The following is a 21,477-nucleotide window of genomic DNA, read 5'->3' as shown; positions in this document are numbered from 1 at the left end:
ATCCACCCCAGAGCTTAGAACAGTGCTGGACCCACAGTGAGTGCTTAACACATACCATAACAAAAGTCTATCGAATAATAAATTAAACCTAGCAAAGCTCTCAATTCCTCCTGTGGCTTCCATAAATCTGGCCCACGTAAATCCGTCGCAGTCTGTGAAAAGCCCAGGCAAACAGAGCAGGATGTTGGTTTCCTTCCAAGTTAGGGGAGACAAAGAGTAGGGCGAATCAGGAAGGGCTCTCTTACTTCCTGAATTTTTGTTCAGGCAAACAAACGCAGACGCACACACAGGGTCAGTTGCAACTGCTGGATGTTTTTTTTCCTGTGCACTGCGAGGTTGTCATGTCTCTGCAAAACATGATGTCTTCAGGAGGCCCCAGCAGTAGCCAAACCTGTGGGCTGGTGCTCATCTCCACCTTGCTGTTGCAGTCCGTTTGCGTTGCTGTTACTTACATCTACTTCACGAATGAGCTGAAGCAGGTCAGTATAAACCAGACTCTGAAATAGGGGTCCTAGAGAGGTTTTCAGCAAATGTTTTCTCTCCTTCATCTCTATATGTTTCTGTTAGTGTCTTTCCAACCAAAGAAAAGGGCACTTTTTAAGGCTGGCTGCTTTTTGCAACACAGTGGAAATGCTAGATGTAATGCTGTTCAATGTTTCCAACTAAGCCTGGGACAGAAGATAAGTAAAATGCCAGCAGGCTGTTATGGAGGATATGCAACGCAAGAGAAACAATTAGAGGAAGAATGACCTAATAACTAATACACTTTTACAAACTATAAAGTGCGCCTAAATCTTGAACATTATTATCATGTCCATAATTTATTTTCGTATGAAGATGTTTGAATCGTCATAACGTGGGATCTTGTTTGCACTGCAGACATTTGAAGGGCTCAAGGGAATTTTATTATTGCCTCTTATTACTGCATCCAAATGTCATTAACTCTTTTTGAAAAGATTAGGTTTTTTAAAAATTTGAAACTAAGGGAAGCTCTTTCACTGCTTTTTGGTTAAAATGTATAGAATAAAGATTATGGCCAATAAAAAGGAACAAGTTTGAAAATTCTATTTTTCCTGTCATTTTTCTAAGGAGAGATGGGCTATTCTAAATGCATACTGTTATTTTGCTAAACTGATTTCAGGAACAATATTTTAAGCATAAATATCCAGCATTTATTTTTTGTCAAAACCCTGATAAAAACTAATTTCCCACCATAACAGTGTATAACTGACACAGTGCTATACTGTGGAATATGGAATTTTTTTTTTACTGTTCCCAATAAACTGATTCAGGACCTAACTGCTAGTGTAGGCAGGGAATGTCAATGTTTATTGTTCTATCATACTTTCCCAAGTGCTTAGTACAGTGCTCTGCACATAGCAAGTGCTCAAAAAGTATGACAATGAATAAATGAATAATGATAATAATGGTACTTGTTAAGTGCTTATTATGTGCTAAGCACTGTTCTAAGCATTGGGGTAGATAGGAGTTAATCAGATTAGACACAGTCCCTGTCCCTCAGGGGACTCGCAGTCTTCATCCCCAGTTTACAGTTAAGGTAACTGAGGCACAGAGAAGTTTAGTGACTTGCCCAAGGTCACACAGCAGACAAGTGGTGAAGCTGGGATTAGAACAGAGATCCTTCTGTCTCCCAGAACCGTATAGTATCCACTGAGCCATGTATCCACTATCTGTCCAGAACTAATGGAAGTTGAAACAATAATCTTTTAGATTATTTATTAACCATGTTAAATCTCTGTCACTGTTTATGGTGAGTTTAAATACTAGCAAAATGATTCAGTTTAGTGCAGATTTTTATAACTTACACTTACAAATGTTCACACATTGACAGCACTTTGTCAAGAAGTATGTTACAAAGAGAGAAATGTAAAAATATACAGCATCTGCCAAATTAATTAAAAATTCTACCATCATGAAGCATCCTCTTGGTCAGCTTGCCAAATACAAAGATCAGATTTTCACAGAAATACAAGCATGTAAGATTGCCATAGAACTATTGATTAGACCAAATCTAAGCATTAGAAAGGATAGTCAAGTCTGCCTTAATGGTTGTTTTCACTGTTTTTTTGAATAAAACACAATGAGAAACAAGTGTTATAATAACGATGCATGTGTGTCTACATAAAATGCAATTCAGCATTGAAAGAAAACCATGCTAAACAAAAGACAATTAGCGGAAACACCCATCATGTCATACATGTTAGGCTTCAGTCAGTGGTATTTATTGAGCACTTAAAAATAATAATAATAATAATGTTGGTATTTGTTAAGCGCTTACTATGTGCAGAGCACTGTTCTAAGCGCTGGAGTAGATACAGGGTAATCAGGTTGTCCCACGTGAGGCTCACAGTTAATCCCCATTTTACAGATGAGGTAACTGAGGCACAGAGAAGTGAAGTGACTTGCCCACAGTCACACAGCTGACAAGTGGCAGAGCCGGGAATCGAACCCATAACCTCTGACTCCAAAGCCCAGGCTCTTTCCACTGAGCCACAGGGGAATCAGGTTGTCCCATGTTGGGCTCACAGTCTTAATCCCCATTTTACAGATGAGGTCACTGAGGCACAGAGAAGTGAAGTGACTTGCCCACAGTCACATAGCTGACAAGTGGCAGAGCCAGGATTCGAACCCATGCCTCTGACTCCAAAGCCCGTGCTCTTTCCACTGAGCCACACTGTGCAGAGCACTATACTAGCTGCTTGTCTACCAAATCTAGACACAATCCCTGCTTGCAAGCAGTTTACAAACAGAGGCAATGAAGTTATAGATAGGGGAAATAGAGTATAAGGGTATGTACATAAGTAGTGTGGGGTTGAGGTGGGCATCAAAGTGCCAAAGGGGTACACGGCCAAGTATATAGGCAACACAGAAGGGGAAGGAAGTTAGGGGAAATAAGGTCTTAGTACCAGGCTCTTCATACAATAAATGCTCAATAAATACAACTGCTTGGTTGATTGACTTCAGTTGGAAATAGATTTCTTAAATTATTGCAAGTGAATATGAATATGCATGTAAAACATTAGACTATTTAGAATAGTGGAGACTGAAAATGAGGTTTAATTAGGGCACCTCAGAGAAAATTGTTTCCCTAGAGGGAAAAAATCCAGGTTAAACAAGTAGGGAATGAATAACTGCTGTCTGCAGGCCAAATCCATCTGAAAAGCAAAACATTCTGTCAGCGTCAAAGATGTTACAGCCAAGGAATTCCTTGTTTTGCTTTCTTTTTGTCTCACGCTCTAGTGATCATTGTGCTTGTGGCCTACCATTTCAGAAATACAATTTTAAATCTACAGACCCCCTACTGGGTGCTTTAATAGGTGTAAGTTTCCATGACCATGTTTAGCTACTCAACTTTATGTGTCCAGCAGAAAAATGAATTGAGAAGTAAATTTTATGGAAAACACTGACTCAGCTAGATTGTATAATTTGTCTAAACTAGTCATGGGTTGAGAACAATGTTCTCCTTTATGCTAAAAAGCCAACTGAGCACTTTCTCAGGAAAACATGTGAAGCATCAAATACTTGTGGTTTGTTCATTTAATCCCAATATTCTGTCTCTTCACAGAATTGAAAGGGTTCAAGCCTCCTGCCTCCAGGCAGTGAAATGGCTAGGGTAAAGAGTTGGTTGAAACAGAAAAGGTCTTTCATCAGGATCTCTAGGGATACAAAGTCTCCTGGGGTTTACCTGTTTCAGACAAGTTCTTCCTTAGAGCCACACAATATTTCATGCATTGTAATCAAGCTTCCGTCATAGAGCTGCCTTCTGTGGCAGGTACCAGTTAGTCAATCATATTTACTGAATGCTTACTGTGTGCAGAGCATGTACTGAGCACTTGGCAGAGGGTATAATATTATAAATATTATGAGTGCTGCCTCTTCTATGCAGAGAAGCAGCATGGCATGGTGGATAGAGACGGGGCTGGGAGTCAGGTCATGGGTTCTAATGCCGCTCCACCACTTGTCTGCTGTGTGACCTTGGGCAGATCACTTCATTTCTCTGTGCCTCAGTTCCCTCATCTGGAAAATAGGGATTGAGACTGTGAGTTCCCATGTGGAAGAGGGACTGTGTCCAACCCGAGTTGCTTGTTTCCACCCCAGTGCTCAGTACAGTGCCTGGAACATAGTAAGTGCTTAACAAATACTTAATTATTATTTTTATTGAGATCTGCCAGGCATATAACACAAGCTGAGGCCGGCCCGAGGCCAGCCACACTGAGTGCATCCGGGCAGCGGCTTGGTCAGCGTGGCTGCACTAGCCCCGAGAATGCCCCCTGCAGGCCCAGAGGCAGTTTCCTTGCCCTGCCATGGAGGCCACCTCCAGAGGATATCAACCAATCAATCCACGGTATTTTTTGGGCACCTGCTGGATGCAGAGCACTATACTAAGCATTTGGGAGAGCCCAGTCACTATATACAGGCTCAGTGGCAAGAGCCTGGGTTTGGGAGTCAGAGCTCATGGGTTCGAATTCCGGCTCTGCCACTTGTCAGCTGTGTGACTTCGGGCAAGTCACTTCACTTCTCTGTGCCTCAGTTCCCTCATCTGTAGAATGGGGATGAAGACTGTGAACCCCACGTGGGACAAGCTGATCATCCTGTATCGACCCCAGCGCTTAGAACAGTGCTCTGCACATAGTAAGCACTTAATAAATACCAACATTATTATTATTACTATTAAAAGTAAGTAGACATGTTTCCTGCCCACTCCACAGTTATAGTCTAGAGGGCTGTAAAGCTTCACCTCCATCTTTCCCAATGCTGCCTTCCGGTCAGAAGGCTGGGCGACTTTATAATTTGAACCCCGCAGACAGCGGTGCAGGAGAAGCTAGAAACCGCTCCTTAATGGAATCATCTGCAAGGATTTCACCTGATTAATGATTTATAGCACATGGTAGATCATGGGTCATGGGCCAGTCCCTGCTCCCTCAAGGGCTTACAACCTAAGCATAAGTGGAGAGACACGTAGGGAAAGGTGGAACAGTAGAGAAACAGAAAAATGAACCAGCATGGCCTAGAGCACAAGCCTGGAATCAGAGGCTAGAACTGCCATTTACCTGCTGTGTGACCATGGCAAAATCACTTCACTTCTCTGTGCCTCATTTACCTCATCTGCAAAATGAGGATTAAGACTGGGAGAACATGAACTATGTCCAACCTGATTAGCTTGTATCTACCCCAGTGCTTAATACACTTCATATTAATACTTAATACAGTACATCAGCATCATCACTGGTATCTATTGAGCACTTACTCTGTGCAGAGCACTGTAGTAAGCACTTAGGAGAGTACAATACAGCAGAGTTAGTAACCATGTTCCTTGTCCACTATGAGCTTACAGTCTAGAGGGTATATAGTAAATGCTTAACAAATACTGTTAAAAACAGACAGATAGAAATAACCGAAAAGGGTGAGGACATGAATGAACATTGGAGCTGAAGACCCATATGGTTCAAGGAGCAGTTTCACGCTCCTCCCCTTCCACGCATGGTTGGCCCAAGACTAACAGCCCCAAAAGTCACTGCCACAACCACCCAGCTCTGACATCCTATGAGTTTGGGGGCCTGCTGCTTGTCCTCCCTCACCCCACGCTGTGGTGGAGAGAACAGAATGGGGTCTGATATCACAGGAAATGGCAGCTGCCTGGTGTCTAGAAATTTGCTTTTCATATAAAGGGGGAAAGAGGAGAATTATCTCACATTTCAATTCCTCCTCCAAGTGGGAGATTTCTCAAAGGTTAAAGAATATTTGGAAAAGTATCTTTTCAATATATTTATGTCAAATGAACTACAACTTATGAAAGCTCCCCGTACGTTGAAATTTGTTCAAATGCAAACTATTAAAAAGGTATTCAAACATCCTTCTTGCTTCCTGCTTTCTTTTTACATAATACGTGGAAGGTGGTTTAGGCAACTCAGCAGTAGCATGCAGGCATTGTTTTTCAAGCAGCCAATATTTGTGACAGCTGTTTTGACTATTTTTTTTTCACTGAGCAATAGCACCCACTTGAGTTCTGTAATCACTTTATTGCAGCAGCAGATTGGAGCAAAACCCTATTGCTCTCATCTTTGACTATTATTATTTCTCCAAATCAGGGGGTGGCAATATTAATAGAAATGCCATTTATTAAGTGCTTATAATAATGATAATAATAGCAATAAGTCAATCATATTTATTGAGCACTTACTGTGTGCCAAGCACAGTACTAAGCACTTGGGAGAGTACATTATATCAATATAATAGAGTTGGTAGACATGTTCCCTGTTCATAATGAGTTTACAGTCTAGCAGGGGAAACAGACCATAATATGAAATAAATAAATTACAGAAATGTACATAAGTGTTGTGGGACTAAGGGAGGGTGGATGATGATAATGATAAATGAGGAATTCGCTAAGTGCTTACTTTGTCAAACACTGTATTAAGCACTGAAGTAGATTCAAGGTATTTAGTTCAGATGCAGTTCCTGTCCCACTGGGGACTCACAGTGTAAGAGAGTTGGTATTTGTTAAGCGCTTACTATGTGCAGAGCACTGTTCTAAGCACTGGGATAGATACAGGGTAATCAGGTTGTCCCACGTGAGGCTCACAGTTAATGCCCATTTTACAGATGAGGTAACTGAGGCACAGAGAAGTTAAGTGACTTGCCTACAGTCACACAGCTGACAAGTGGCAGAGCAGGGATTCGAACCCATGACCTCTGACTCCCAAGCCCGGGCGCTTTCCACTGAGCCACGCTGCTTGCTCCAGGAGGAGCAGGAGGGAGAACAAATATTAAGTCTCCATTTTGCAGATGTGGAAACTGAAGCACAGAGAAGTTAAATGATTTACTTAAGGTCACACAGCAGGCAAGTGGCGGAACCAGGATTAAAACCAAGGTCCTCTAATTCTCTGCATTTACTCTTTCCACTGAGCCATGCTGCCTCTCCATAATGCACAGAACTGGAATAAGCACTGGGAGAAACTACACAGGTGGGAATTAATAATCTTGGTATTTGTTAAGCGCTTACTATGTGCCGAACACTGTTCTAAGCGCTGGGGTAGACATAGGGGAATCAGGTTGTCCCACGTGGGGCTCACAGTCTTCATCCCCATTTGACAGATGAGGTAACTGAGGCACCGAGAAGTTAAGTGACTTGCCTAAAGTCACACAGCTGACAAGTGGCCGAGCCGGGATTTGAACCCATGACCTCTGACTCCAAAGCCCGTGCTCTTTCCACTGAGCCACGCTGCTTCTAGAAATTAGAAAAAGTCCTAGACCTTGGGGGGGCTCACAAATCCAAGTAAACACATTTGGGGAATCATGAGTTAACCATGAGTTATTCTGTCTCCCAAAATATGTAAAGTTTAATGAAGACTGCAAAAACAGCTTGGAAAGCAAAAAAGAAGGTCATTAACCCTCATAGTACTTGATTGCCATCGAAGACCTAAGAAATCATGAGTCCATTACCTAGGTTAGGTTTTTGTTTTGTTTTGTGTTTAATGGTAAATGTTAAGCACTTACTACTACTACTAATAATAATGAGAAGCAGCATGGTGTAGTGGATAGAGCACGGGCCTGGGTGTTAGAAGGTCATGGATTCTAATCCTGGCTCCATTACGTCTCTGCTGTGTGACCTTGGACAAGTCATTTCACTTTTCTATACCTCAGTTCCCTCATCTGTAAAATAAGGATTGAGACTATGAGCCCCATGTGGTTCAGGTACTGTTGTCCAAAATGATTTGCTTGTATCCACCCCAGCCCTTAGTACAGTGCCTGGCACATAGTGTTGAAACACTTAGTTCAGGATCTGCACACTGTAAGCGCTCAATAAATACAATTGAATGAATAATAATAATGGTATTTGTTAAGCACTTACTATGTGCCAGGCACTGTTCTAAGCGCTGAGGTGGATACAGACAAATCAGGTTGGGCACAGTCCCTGTCCCATGTGGGGCTCACAGTCTCAATCCCCATTTTACAGATGAGGTAACCGAGGCACAGAGAAGTGAAGTGACTTGCCTAAGGTTACGTAGCAGACAAGTGGCAGAGCCGAGATTAGAACCATGACCTTCCGGCTCCCTGGCCCGTGCTCTATCCTCTATGCCATCCTGCTTCTGTATGTCAGACACTGTGCTAAGTACTGAGGTAGTCCGTGACCCACATGGGGTTCATAGTCTTAGTCCTCATTTTACAGTTAACAGACACAAAGAAGTTAAGTGACCTGCCCAAAGTCACATAGCAGATATGTGGTTGAGCCAGGATTAGAACCCTGGTCCTTCTGACTCCCAGGCCCATGCTCTGTCCACTAGGCCATGCCGTTAAGTTTCCATAATTAAGAACAGGGGTTATTTTTCTAAAGGACTGCCATTGCCAGACTTGTAGTCAGTCATTTAAGCAGGTCCAGGAATATAAGAGAGCTGACTAATATTCTGTTATGTAATTGACATAGCTGCGAGACACATATGCTAAGAGTGCCATTGCTTGTCTCACAAATGAAGACTTTGGAGCCTTCATTTGGAACTGGGATCCCAATGATAACGAAGAAAGAAACAGCAGTCCTTGTTGGCAAATAAAATGGCAGCTGCTCCAATTAATTAGAAAGGTAAGTGGAAACTTTCATATTGATAGAAGAATCTATTAACAGTCTCTATAGAGAAACAATTAATTCCCAACACGAAAATGATCTAGTCCAGAGATGACTCGCTGTAGGACACAGAACTAGGATCACTATTATTTTCATTTTAGAAGCCCTGCATTGCACATAAATGGCCAAACTGAAATCATGTTCTAACCTGTGCAACCAATTGGTGCCTACATATTATTTGAAGGCATTTTTAAATGCTATGGAACCTTAAGTTTTCTGTTTAAAGAAATTTTGGGGAAACTTTAAATATAAAATTTTGCAAGTTATTATTTGTTATGTGTTAGCAATTAGAGTGTGGGTTTGGGAAACAGTTTTCAGCACAAACTCCAAGCATAATCACTGAATCCACAATATCTCCAAGCACAGTCCACTGAACTGTGCCTCATTAGATTTTAGTATGAGGGTACTGGCACAGGACAGTAAAATGGCGATGCAGTTATAGGTGAATAGTCTCTTTAAAGTGGCCTGCTTAGGGGTAGAATTGCTCACCACCTCATATTGTATTGTGTTTATTCAGATCCTCACTTAATCCTCATGTATTTCAGCCAGAACTATGTTCCATAAAAAGGAGGAATAATAGTAATAATACTAGTAGTAACAGTAATATTAATAGTAGCTTTCTTATGAAACACCACCTTAATGAGGCAGGAGAGTTTGCGTATGCTGATGAAGCTTTGAGCTGTGCCACATAGGACTACCCATAATGGAAAGGTCTAAGCCGAAGCATCAGACAAAGTTGATCCACCTATCCTGGGCAGCAGCGACATGGGAAAGAGTCAAAGGCGGATGATCAACTGATCAAAACCTTGATTGGAGACAACAGAGGGGACTCAAGTTTTTACTGTGTGGAAAAAGGCAGTGGTAAATCATTTCCGTATCTTTCCCAAGAAAATGCTATATCTGTATCAGAAGGGCAGAAAATGGGATATTCTGAAGAGAATGTGTCCATGGAGTCACTGTGGGTCGGAAATGACCCAAAGGCATTTGACGAAAAGTAATAACAGCAGTAACACTGGCAGAAGTAGAAATAGCGTTAGCAGCATTTATTGACTGTCTACTGAATGTAGACCAGTGTATTAAGCATTAGTGGAAGCGGTAGGAAGAATAAGGAACAGTTAGGAGTAAACATTCCAGAATGAAGTATCAGAATAAATCAGTGCATCTGAATATAAAGGGATATACAGATTCGAGTATGCATATGTAATATACTCTATGTGCACACTCATATCTGTATAACCCTATATATTCATATATATTGTATATATTCATAGAGGTATAAGAACTCAGCCCAAGTGTTCTGCACAGAGTAAGCTCTCAATAAATACAATTGCATGAAGGGATGAATGAATATGTGCTAGGGGTGGTTCTTCTGCTGATAGGACTCAGATAATTAGTCATTAACCAGGATGACTTGCTGGAGGAGGTGGGATTTAGCAGTTTTAGGGCGGAGGGAGTTTTTGACTGGGGAAAGAGTAAGGTGTTGGAGGCAGTTGACACGGGTGGGGACACACTAAAGAGAACTCAGGGCGAAAAACGTGAGCTGGGGACTTCTGAGAGAAGATAGCCAATGCAAATCCGCTAGTCACACTTCTCCCTTTCAAAGCCCTACTAAAGGTTCACCTCATTCAAGAGGCCTTCCCAGACTAAGCCCCCCTTTTTCTTCAGCTCTCCCTCCCCTCCCCATTGCCCCAACTCGCTCTCTTTGCTCTCCCTCCCTCCCTCCCCACCCCACAGCACTTGTCTGTATATATGTACATATCTATAATTCTATTTATTTATAATTAATGCCTGTTTACTTGTTTTGATGTGTATATATCTGTAATTCTATGTATTTGTATTGATGCTGTTGATGCCTGTTTACTTGTTTTGAAGTCTTTCTCCCCCCTTCTAGACTGTGAGCCCCTTGTGGGCAGGGATGGTCTCTTTTTGTTGCTAAACTGTACTTTTCAAGCGCTTAGTACAGTGCTCTGCACACAGTAAATTCTAAATAAATATGCTTGAATGAATGAGTGAGTGAGTGAGTGAGTGAATGAATGAATGAATGAATGAATGAATGAATGAATGAATGAGAAAGCAGGTAGACAGCTTTGAAGCCAATGGTTATGAGTTTTGATCTGGAAGCAGGCATTGAAGGTATTGAAGGAGAGAGTGATGTGTGCTAATTGACATTTCAGGAACATGGAACCAGGGAGGAGTCATGGAGGATATAGACTTAAGGGGAAAGAGACGGGGGCAAGGAAAATAAATTATTAGGCTCTATCACGTGGAATCAATCAAGAGTACTTACTGAGCACGTGCAATGAGCTCAGTACTTTTAGTATAATAAAATTAGCAGACTTGATCCCTGCCTTCAAAGAACTTAATATCTACTGATGGAGACACACAGAATAATTACAGATAGGAGGAAAAAGAAATTGGAAAAACAGATTATGTGGCTGTCAGTGATTAAGTAGTAGAATATGCATGTCTGTATGGATAGATGTGCTACCGGTTGGTGTGAGTTCTCACACCCTCCTACCTTACCTCACCAGTCTCCTACTACAACACCACTGCTCTAGTGAGGATGATGATGGTATTTGTTAAGCGCTTACTATGTGCCAAGCACTGTTGTAAGCCCTGGAGTAGATACAAGTAATCAGGTTTTCCCACGTGGGGCTCACAGTCTTAATCCCCATTTTACAGATGAGGTCACTGGGGCGCAGAGAAGTTAAGTGACTTGCCCAAAGTCACACAGCTGATATGTGGAGAAACTGGGATTAGAACCTATGACCTGTGACTCCCAAGCCCGTGCTCTTTCCACTAAACCGTGCTGCTCCCACCTATCCTGCTCTAATGCCAGCCTGCTCTCCGTACTTCAGTCTTATCCAGATTCTAAGTTCCTTGCGGGAGGGGAGCACGTCTAGCAACACTATTACATGGTACACCTCAACTGCGGTAGTACAACGCTCAATAAATAGGATTGATTGATCGAACCTGCTATCCTCACTCGGGTCTTGAATTCTCTCCGCTTCATACCCAACAGTCGACCCCTCTCCCCACCTTCAAAACCCTCCTACAATCATATCACCTCCGAGAGGCCTTCCCTGACTCAAGTCCTAATTTCGTCTATTCACCATCCCCCAGCATGCATACACTTGCCAGCCCCACAGCACTTATGTAAATATCTTTGTACTCTACTATTTCCCCTACCCATAATTTATTTTAGTGTCTGTCTCCCCCTCTAGACTGTAAGATCATTGTAGGCAAAGAATGTGTCTACCTAATCTGTTATATTGTGCTCTCCAACTACTTCGTGCTCTGCACAAAGTAAATGCTCAATAAATATGATTGATGGCTCTCCCAACCACTTTGTACAGTGCTCTCTCCCCACCTTCAAAACCCTTTTAAAATCACATCACCTTCTAGAGGCCTTCGCAGACCAAGTCCTCATTTTCTCTATCCACCCTTTCCTCTGCATCTACTATGCAGTTGCACGTGTACCCCTTAAAACACTTTGATACTCAACCTAGCCCCACAACCCTTAGGGAAATATCCTTTATATTCTACCATTCCCCATCCGTAATTTATTTTAATGTCTGTCTCCCCCTCTAGACTGTAAGCACCTTGTGGGCAGGGATTCCATCTACCAACTCTACTGTGTTAGACTTTTTCATGTGCTTCCTACAGTATTCTGCAAACAATAAATCCTCAGTGAATATCATTCATTGGTGAAAGGTGGTGAGATGGAGGTTTGGAGGGTAGGGACTTGTAGAGAGGAATAATTGAGGAAGGACAAATACCGCAGATTATTATTATTATTATTATTGCATGATGTTAAAAAATGAGTAAATGTAATCACTGAAAATGCTACTTTCCACTCTAGAAAATGAGTCCTCGAGCATCTCAATATCTCCTTTAAATAGTATGAAATAAATGAGTTAAATTTAATAATAAATTAGGAGGAGATGAGTTTTCAGAAGGCCATAAAAAATGAAGAGAGCAATATTCTAGCAGATTTGAAAGGAAAGGCATTCCAGACAGGGGGGCAATGAGCAAAGACAGATTGGAGAGTATAGAACAAGGCCCACAGAGAAAGTGAATGAGAGGAATGGAGAGTGTAAGCTGGGGTTCAGTGAGACTAGAGAGTGGATAGGTGAGTGGGAGAAATCTAACAGTGCTATAAAGCCAATGGTCAGGAGTTTCTGCTTGATCCAGAGAGGAGTGGGTAACTAACTATTTTAGGTTTTTGAGGAGTGGAGAGATAGAGATGTGCGGAATAGAAAATAATCAAGACAACTGATTGAAGAATAGCTTGAAGCAGGGGAGCATTTAGTACATCATTTATTAGAACCCATTTACATATCTCTCTTGGGGCTATCTGGATTTTTGTATCATCAAAGGTATCATCATCCTTTGCTTTTATTGAGGGTTTACTACATGCACTAAGCACTTGGGAGGGTATAATACAACCCAGTTGGTGGACACATTTCCCATCTACAATGAGTTTACAGTCTAGGGGGTAGACATTCATATAAATAAATAATATATATGGATCATGATTGATCCCAACTGAACCAAATGTACACATTACACTATGTGTTCAGCCCAAGATCAAGGTCAGTCAACTTTGGCCTGTAAAATGGCTTGTCTGATGTCTATCCTTTCACACTAGCACTACAAATGATTAATAATAATGATGGTTTAATAATTTGTTAAGCCCTTCCTATGTTCCAAGCACTGTTCTAAATGCTGGGGTAGATACAAGGTGATCAGGTTGTCCCACTTGGGGTTCACAGTCTTACCCATTTTACAGATGAGGTAACTGAGGTACAGAGAAGTGACTTGCCCAAAGTCACACAGCTGAGAAGTAGCAGAGCTGGGATTAGATGCCAGTATTTAATATTGCAGTGCTGGCTACTGAACTGTAGACTGAAAATATGTCCTCTAGACTGTAAATTCATTGTGGCAGAGAATGTGTCTTTTTATTGTTATATTGTATTCTTTGACTGTGAGAGATCAATTCTTTACCTAGAAATTATATTCACTGTTTGACAAGAGGAAGCATAGATGAAAAGAAAGTAGGGTTTCACTAAAGAACCAAAATGTCCTTCAGTTTAAAACAATAATGTGTGAATGTGACCGTCTCATCTCCAATTCTTTTTAGAATTTGAGAGAGTAGTTCTGGCCCCCTTCCCTGAAATCATATTGAATTAAACTGTTCAGATAGAAGTATATCATTCTGAAGATGTTTAACCAGTATGGACTCATACCAACAATATACTTAAATCTTGCTCAGGCTATGAGAAGCTCATCTCTTTTTGCTGCTCTAACTCACCGCAGGTCAAACATCTCTGGACCAACCTGAATCCAGGGAGGAAAGCTCTTCATTTGCATGGTGGGGAAATTTGTGCATCTGCTGTCCCCCCACAGTAGAGTCTGTCCTTCAGTTCTAACGCATTCCTAAGTTATTTCTGAAAAATACAAGAGGGCCCAGGTACTCATGATGGGGATGATGTGAACCAGAGAGAAACCAGATTCCTTCAATCAAGTAGAGTGTATTTAAAACTATTCATTCATAGGAAATGGAAAGACACTGAAAAACACCATATAAGACAGATGTCTTGTAGCAGTTTTTTTAAATAACTAATTTATTTTATAATATTTGCAGGAGATTTTGAGACACTTTGAGGACTCATCTTCTAGACTGGAAGGTAGTAGCTTTTTCAGTGATTATATTTACTTATTTTTTAATGTCATGCCATTATAATAATAATAATAACTGTGTACTTGTGTACTAAGTGCCGGGGTAGATGCAGGATAATCAGGTCCCACAAATTTTCTGATATGGTGGCCGTACCAGAACCTGACTTCCTCCATACTTGCATCTGTTATGAGTTATAATAATAGCAAGATCAATAATTTTTATGGTATTTGTCAAGCGCTGACGGTGTGTAATAAATGCTGGGGTAGATGGAAGGTGGTCAGATTAGACACAGTCCCTGTCCGATAAGGGGTTCACAGTCTTAATCCTCATTTTAGGCTGTAAACCCGTCAATGGGCAGGGATTGTCTCTCTCTGTAGCCGAATTGTACATTCCAAGCGCTTAGTACAGGGCTCTGCACATAGTAAGCACTCAATAAGTACTATTGAATGAATGAATTTTAGAGATGAGGTAACAGGCACAGAGAAGTGAAGTGATTTTCCCAAGGTCACACAGCAGACAAATGGCAGACCCAGAATTAGAGCCCAAGTCCTTCTGACTTCCAGGCCCGTGCTCTATCCGTTAGGCCATGCTGATTCCTGCTCAGTGCTTACTATGTGCCAGGCACTGTATTAAGGCTGGAGTAGATGCAATATAAGCAGATTGATCACAGTCCCTGTCTCATATGGGGCTCACATTCTGTGAGAAGGAAAACAGTTGTCATCCCCATTTTTACAGATAAGGAAACTGAGGCCATACATCAGGCAAGAGGCAAATCCAGGATTAGAACACCAAGTCCTATGCTCTTTCCACTAAGCCCCCCTGCTCCTGTATCCCAACCCTTTCACTTTTCCTCCTAAACACCACCTTACCTTCTGTTCTGCGCAAATCAGTTTCTCAGTCATATTTCTTTCAAATGAATCCCTACTCAAAGGCATACCCCCTTCACCACAAAACTCTCTATCTCTCACTCACGGGTGCCTTACTTCATCAATAGCATCACCTTCAAACATAGGAGAAATTCTACTTGTCCACCCCTCTGTATCCTTTACACACTAGCTTCATGTCTGGTGCAGTGCCAGGAAATGGAAGCTTCTCTCCCCTTTGGCTATTTGCCTGAGTAGTATCTGCTCATGCCCTATGCTCTCTGTGGATAGTTGGGAAAGACCCAATGGGCTCCACACATTTTCCAGGGTTAGATCCTGTCCAGCCAAAGGGAAAACTCACCAGTGTGCTTGTACCAGATGGAGTAAGCACTTAGTACAGTGCTCTGCACACAGCGCTCAAAAAATACAATTGAATGTAGATTAGTTGTCCCATCACGAGCAGCAAAAATCAAAATTCCATAAAAAAATACAAAAAGCACTTAAATACCATAAAAATAAAAAAGATCTAGATTGACTTACTAGCCACAGCAGTGTGGCTCAGTGGGAAGAGCCTGGGCTTCGGAGTCAGAGGTCATGAGTTCGACTCCTGGCTCTGCCACTTGTCAGCTGTGTGACTGTGGGCAAGTCACTTAACTTCTCTGTGTCTCAGTTACCTCATCTGTAAAATGGGGATTAACTATGAGCCTCATGCGGGTCAACCTGATGACCCTATATCTACCCCAGCGCTTAGAACAGTGCTTGGAATGTAGTAAGCGCTTAACAAATACCAACATTATTATTATTATTGAAAAACATGATTACATAAACTGACTTGAAGTTACAGCTTATATTTTTATTTTTTATGGTGCTAGTTAAGCACTTAGTATGTGCCAGGCATTGTACTTAGTGCTGGGGTGGATACCAGATAATCAGGTTGGACACAGTCTTTGTCCCACATGGGCTCACAGTCTTAATCCTCATTTTACAGATGAGGGAACTAAGGCACAGAGAAGTTAAGTGACTTACCCAAGGTTACACAGCAGACAAGTGGTGGACCCAGAATTAGAACCCAGGCCCTTCTGACTCCCAGGTAATTATTCATAAATCATAAATCAATCAGTAGTATTGATTGACTGTTTATGGGAGCAGTGCACTCTATTAAGCACTTGGGAGAGCGCAAGAAATGTTTCAGGTGACAACCAGACATATTTAAAGCTCACTAATTTTTGACGAGCAACTACGTGAATATGATTTTGAAGACGTTTTTAAAAACTCACATTACCTCTTTAAAAAGCAATTGCTTTTACCTAGTCTAGAACTTTGAAAACTACAGTCTGTTCTTTAGAAGTAATCATTTCGGTCACAGAAACCAAACTACGAGGTTGCTAACAAACAGAGGCTCTTCAGTTGACATATGTCAAGCAGAGAAACAGCATGGCCTAGGTGAAAGAACCAGTTCTGGGAGTTAGGAGGCCTGGGTTCCAAACCCAGCCCCACCGGTTGCCTGTTATGTGACCTTGGGTAAGTCATTTAAACATCTCTGTACCTCGGTTTCCTTATCTGTAAAATGGGAACACAATCCCTGTTTACCCTCCGTTTTAGATTGTGAACCTCATGCGGGCAGGGAGCGTGTCCTATCTGATTACCCTGTATCTACCCCAGTTCTTCATTACCATTATTTATGGTGCCTGCTGAACTCCAGAGCCAGTACAATGATGCTTCTTTTTATTCGCCATCCAGATCAAAGACAAAATATCCTTCCCCCGGCCAAAGAAAGAGGTTTGAATATCCTGCAGAGAATAGCAGCTCACGTAACTGGAAACTACCGTAAAAGGAATCATCTTCCGAGAGAAAGTAAGAAACTTCAATTTCACTTCAAGGAAAAATAGGAGAGAGCTCCAAGAGGTTCTCTGTACCTCCTTTACTTTGTGTTTTTTTTTAAATTAAGTAAGATCAGGTTGGGTTAGAGGTTCACACTCTGTGTCCACCCCCTGAATGAAAACCTGGTTTTACTCAAAGGGAAAACACCCATCTGTATAACAAGTCCTTGAGGGAAGTTCTGTGATGGAAGGCTGTCTCTCAGTCTTGGAGATTTCACCCGTTTCATGCTCTTCTTTATAAATTATAGAATATTTATTTGTATTGATCAATGTCTATCTCCCCCTCTAGACTGCAAGCTTATTATGGGCAGAAAACAGGTCCACTAATTCTGTTGGATTGAACTCTCCTGTTGTATTGTACTCTCCCAAGTGCTTAGTGCTCTGCATAGAGTAAGTTTTCAATAAATATCATTGACAGATTGATTGATTGAGCTCCTGAAAGAGAAGTCGGGACAGACCCTGCCCATCTGAAAAATTGTACTGGAGATCAGGGGGAGTTCTTCCTTGGGGAAAAAATGGATACATCTATAGTTATATACCTATATATGTATATATTTCACTGCTTTTTTTATGGACCCACTTGACTCTGCTTTTCATTCATAGGCTTTCAGTATAAGTCCACAGTCAGTCACTTGTATATATTGAATGCTTACTGTGTGCAGAACACTTTCCTAAGCACTTGGGGGAGTACCATATAACAGAGTTAGTAACAACTTAGCACAATCCATTCAAAACAATTTATTGTAATTTAAACACTTAGCGGCATCCTCAAAATTAAATTCAGGTATCTGAAAATATGCAGATCTTGGTATACAGGGACTTCAGTTTCATTACCTCTCACAGTGGGAAAACTGGGTGGACCATTGCCCATATTTACATTGGGGCATAAAAAGATAGGAAAAACTTCTGGGAAACTCATGACTTAGGCTCCATGAATAGAAGAGACATTTACTGTTTACTACCTGCAGCAACTAGTATTTTCAGTGCATCAAATCAGTCAGACTTTCCCGAGGACTTATTCAGAAAGCACATGGCCTAAAGAATCAAGCATACTTATGATAATAATATTAATAATGTTGGTATTTGTTAAGCACTTGCTATGTGCAGAGCACTGTTCTAAGCACTGGGGTAGATACAGGGTAATCAGGTTGTCCCACGTGAGGCTCACAGTCTTAATCCCCATTTTACAGATGAGGTAACTGAGGCATAAAGAAGTTAAGGGACTTGCCCACAGTCACACAGCTGACAAGTGGCAGAGCAGGGATTCGAACCCATGATCTCTGACTCCCAAGCCCGGGCTCTTTCCACTGAGCCATGCTGCTTCTCTATTACTTATTGAGCGCTTCTTATGTGCAGAGATCTGTACTAAGTGCTTGGGAGAATACAATGTGCAGGGGTGGTAGACATGTTCCCTGCCCAAAGTGAGCTCGCAGTTTAGGGGGAACAACCTTCAAGGAGGTAAATAACTCATGCTCATTAATAACAGAATTGTATCAACTGCTAGGCTTATTTCTTGCTCAGACTTCACTGGCATAATTATATTTTTAACTCTTTTTCATCTTCATCTAGGTTCTTGGCTTGGTGGAGCTGTGGGTCAGAAAATAAACTCTTGGGAATCGGCATGGAAAGGACATTCGTTTAAGCAAAATGTGGAATTAAGAAATGGAGAGCTAATTATTCCTCGAAGTGGGTTTTACTATATCTATTCCCAAACATACTTTCGATTTTTGGAACCTGAAGAAAACTCAGAATCATCTTTGGTCAATGGCAGGACTAAAAAAAGTGAACAAATGGTACAATACATCTATAAAATAACAAGCTACCCAGAACCAATACTCCTTTTGAAAAGTGCCAGAACTAGCTGTTGGTCTAAAAATTCAAAATATGGACTCCATTCTATATATCAAGGTGGGGTGTTTGAGTTTAAACAGAATGACAGAATTTTTGTCTCTGTCAGTAACGAGAGTATGATAGACATGGATAAGGAAGCTAGTTTTTTTGGAACGTTCTTGATTGGCTAAATGACTAAAAATCACAAAGCTAAGAATAACCATAATTAAAAGTCAGTGTTAATTTTCATATATTGCAAGTTATAATGAAATGATGAAAGCACGCCTAACAAAAAAATGATCTTTGTGCAGACTGACCCATCAATATAAAATGTGGTTTCACATAAAGTTGGAAACCTCTGAAAAAATGATCTGTCTTCACAGAAGAAGCAATGGCACAAGACCATGTTGGGGCCTGGGAAAAAAATCCCAAAGATACAATTACTTATTTTTCATCCAGAATTTAGCAGATACTGAGATTTGTAAATGCCAAGCAACTACTCTGTCTCATCTTTGTGTTGCAGTGATGCTCAAGGAAAGGGTGTGATCTTTCCTGAGACTTCAGATGAATTTGGCTATCTCTGATATGCTTTAGTTATTTCCAAAAGAAAGAAAATTTTTGCTTAATTTGGAATTACTCAAAAATTTGAACCCTGATCTGTTGAAATAGGGGCAGTCAAAAATGCACTCGGGAACGATAGCTCTGTAGTTTTGTGCTATCAGAGAGGAGGGTTTAGATTGAGAGTAGAAAATTCCACAATTTGAGTAGCAAGTGCCTTAAGTAAGCAAAAGAGTTACCAGCTATTTTTAGGGATGAAATGATCAATTCCCAATGTTTCACTTCAACCATAAGAGGTTTTAGCAAATGTAAAGTAGAAACAACATCTGTTTGTCATTTTTTTCAGGGCAGTACTATGTGCTGGTAAAAATGATAAGATCAGATGCAGTCTGTGTCCCACAGTGGGGCTCACAATCTATCATATCCCCATTTTACATATGAGAAACCTAAAGCCCCCAAAAGGTTAAATGACTTGTCCAAGGTCACCTAGTAGGCCAGTGGTGGAGCTGGAACTGGAACCCAGGTCTCCTGATTCAGTTCTGTGCTCCTTCCAAAAGGCCATGCTGCTGGTCATCCATGGTGTAGTAGCTAGAGCACAGGCCTGGGAGTAAGCGCTCAATGAATAACAATAATAATAATAATGATGATGGTATTTGTTAAGCACTTACTATATGCAAATATGATTGAATGAATGAACAAAAGTTGGACAGCATTTCTAGGAAATTGTTAGTCAAGACCTCTCGGATATTCTTGGTTAAAGTTAGCAAAAGGTTATTTTGCTTCTAACCAGAAAGGAAACATGAATTTATCTCATCCATTATACCAGAAGGCACTTCTATTCATTTTATTCATTATTTGACTCAGCTAGAGAAATAAAGCAGGAACAAAGGGCTAGCTGTAAAATGAATTTAATCAGTCGAAATAATAGCCTTTTCAATGGGAGTTGAGTGAATGGCTTCATTATTTAGATTAATCTGGTTTATGTGTCTATCAGATGGACCTAAAAGAAATCTTGCACTGTGAAAACTTTTATAGAAAACTATTCCTTTCTTTGATGGCTTCCTTATCTTTATGCTGTGTACATAGTAGGGACTCAGTAAACTGATCGAAAGCATGAACCTTTTACATCAATTTAGAATGAAGTCTAGATAATTATCCTAACCAAAGAGAAAAACACATATTTTTGTACATTTTCCCACTAATGAAAACATGGACATTTCACCTTTTTTTAAATAAAAATATTTTACATAAAGTATTCTTTTTAAAATGTCCCAATGACTGCATTTGTCCTAATTTCTAGGAAATCTTATGCTTGAATCCAGTGGTCTGTCTTCTTTGGTGTCATTTGTTTACTACAGTGGGCATGTCTGCAGGTTGCTCGAGATAATAATAATGATGGTATTTGTTAGCACTCACTCTGTGCCAAGCACTGTTCTAAGCGCTGGGGTAGATACAAGTTAATCAGGTTGTCCCAAATGGGCTCTCAGTCTTCATCCCCATTTTACAGATGAGGTAACTGAAGCACAGAGAAATGACTGAGGCACAGAGAAATTAAGTGACTTGCCCAAAGTCACACAGTTGACAAGTAGCGGAGGTGGGATTAGAACTCATGACCTCTGACACACAAGCCCATACTCTTTCCACTAAACTGCATTGCTTCTTACTAGAAAGGAATTTCCTAGTAAAAATGCTTATTTTTGATCTAAAGTTAGAAGTGATTCTTTGTTTAGATGAGATTCATGGTTGTGCTCATCGAAGTATCTCAAATCTTTCATATCCAATAGTTCACCTCTCTTCCCACCTTTGAAACCCTCCTAAAATCACATCTTCAAGAGGTCTTCCCAGACTAAGTCCTCAATTCCACCCCCACCCAGTGTCAGTTATGCACTTAGCTTTGTGCCCCTTAAACTTTGATACACCCCCAGCCCCAGAGCACTGAAGTACTTACCTTTATATTCTACTATTTCCCCCCACTGCTATTCAGACTATAATGATAATAATAATGTTGGCATTTGTTAAGCT

The 21,477-nt window shown here is 40.9% G+C and overlaps 1 protein-coding gene and 1 non-coding gene across 2 annotated transcripts; both read left to right on the top strand.

Annotated features, from left to right (window-relative positions):
- The first annotated feature begins 267 nt into the window (after positions 1-267).
- On the top strand, positions 268-19,820 carry TNFSF10 (TNF superfamily member 10). Its single transcript, XM_001506364.5, has 5 exons — positions 268-479; positions 8,447-8,599; positions 14,289-14,331; positions 16,928-17,041; positions 18,637-19,820. Exons 1-5 carry the CDS (start codon positions 342-344, stop codon positions 19,086-19,088), a joined length of 900 nt encoding a protein of 299 aa, XP_001506414.3. The 5' UTR covers positions 268-341; the 3' UTR covers positions 19,089-19,820.
- On the top strand, positions 9,789-9,907 carry MIR1390 (microRNA mir-1390). The gene has a single exon (NR_034850.1). It is a non-coding gene; the product is annotated as a microRNA mir-1390 (primary transcript).
- Positions 19,821-21,477: the final 1,657 nt, after the last annotated feature.

The sequence above is a fragment of the Ornithorhynchus anatinus genome, chromosome 1 (assembly GCF_004115215.2).
Source record: "Ornithorhynchus anatinus isolate Pmale09 chromosome 1, mOrnAna1.pri.v4, whole genome shotgun sequence".
NCBI lineage: Eukaryota > Metazoa > Chordata > Mammalia > Monotremata > Ornithorhynchidae > Ornithorhynchus > Ornithorhynchus anatinus.
Note: the sequence above shows the minus strand (reverse complement) of the source record. Positions and strands in the feature narration are given on the sequence as shown.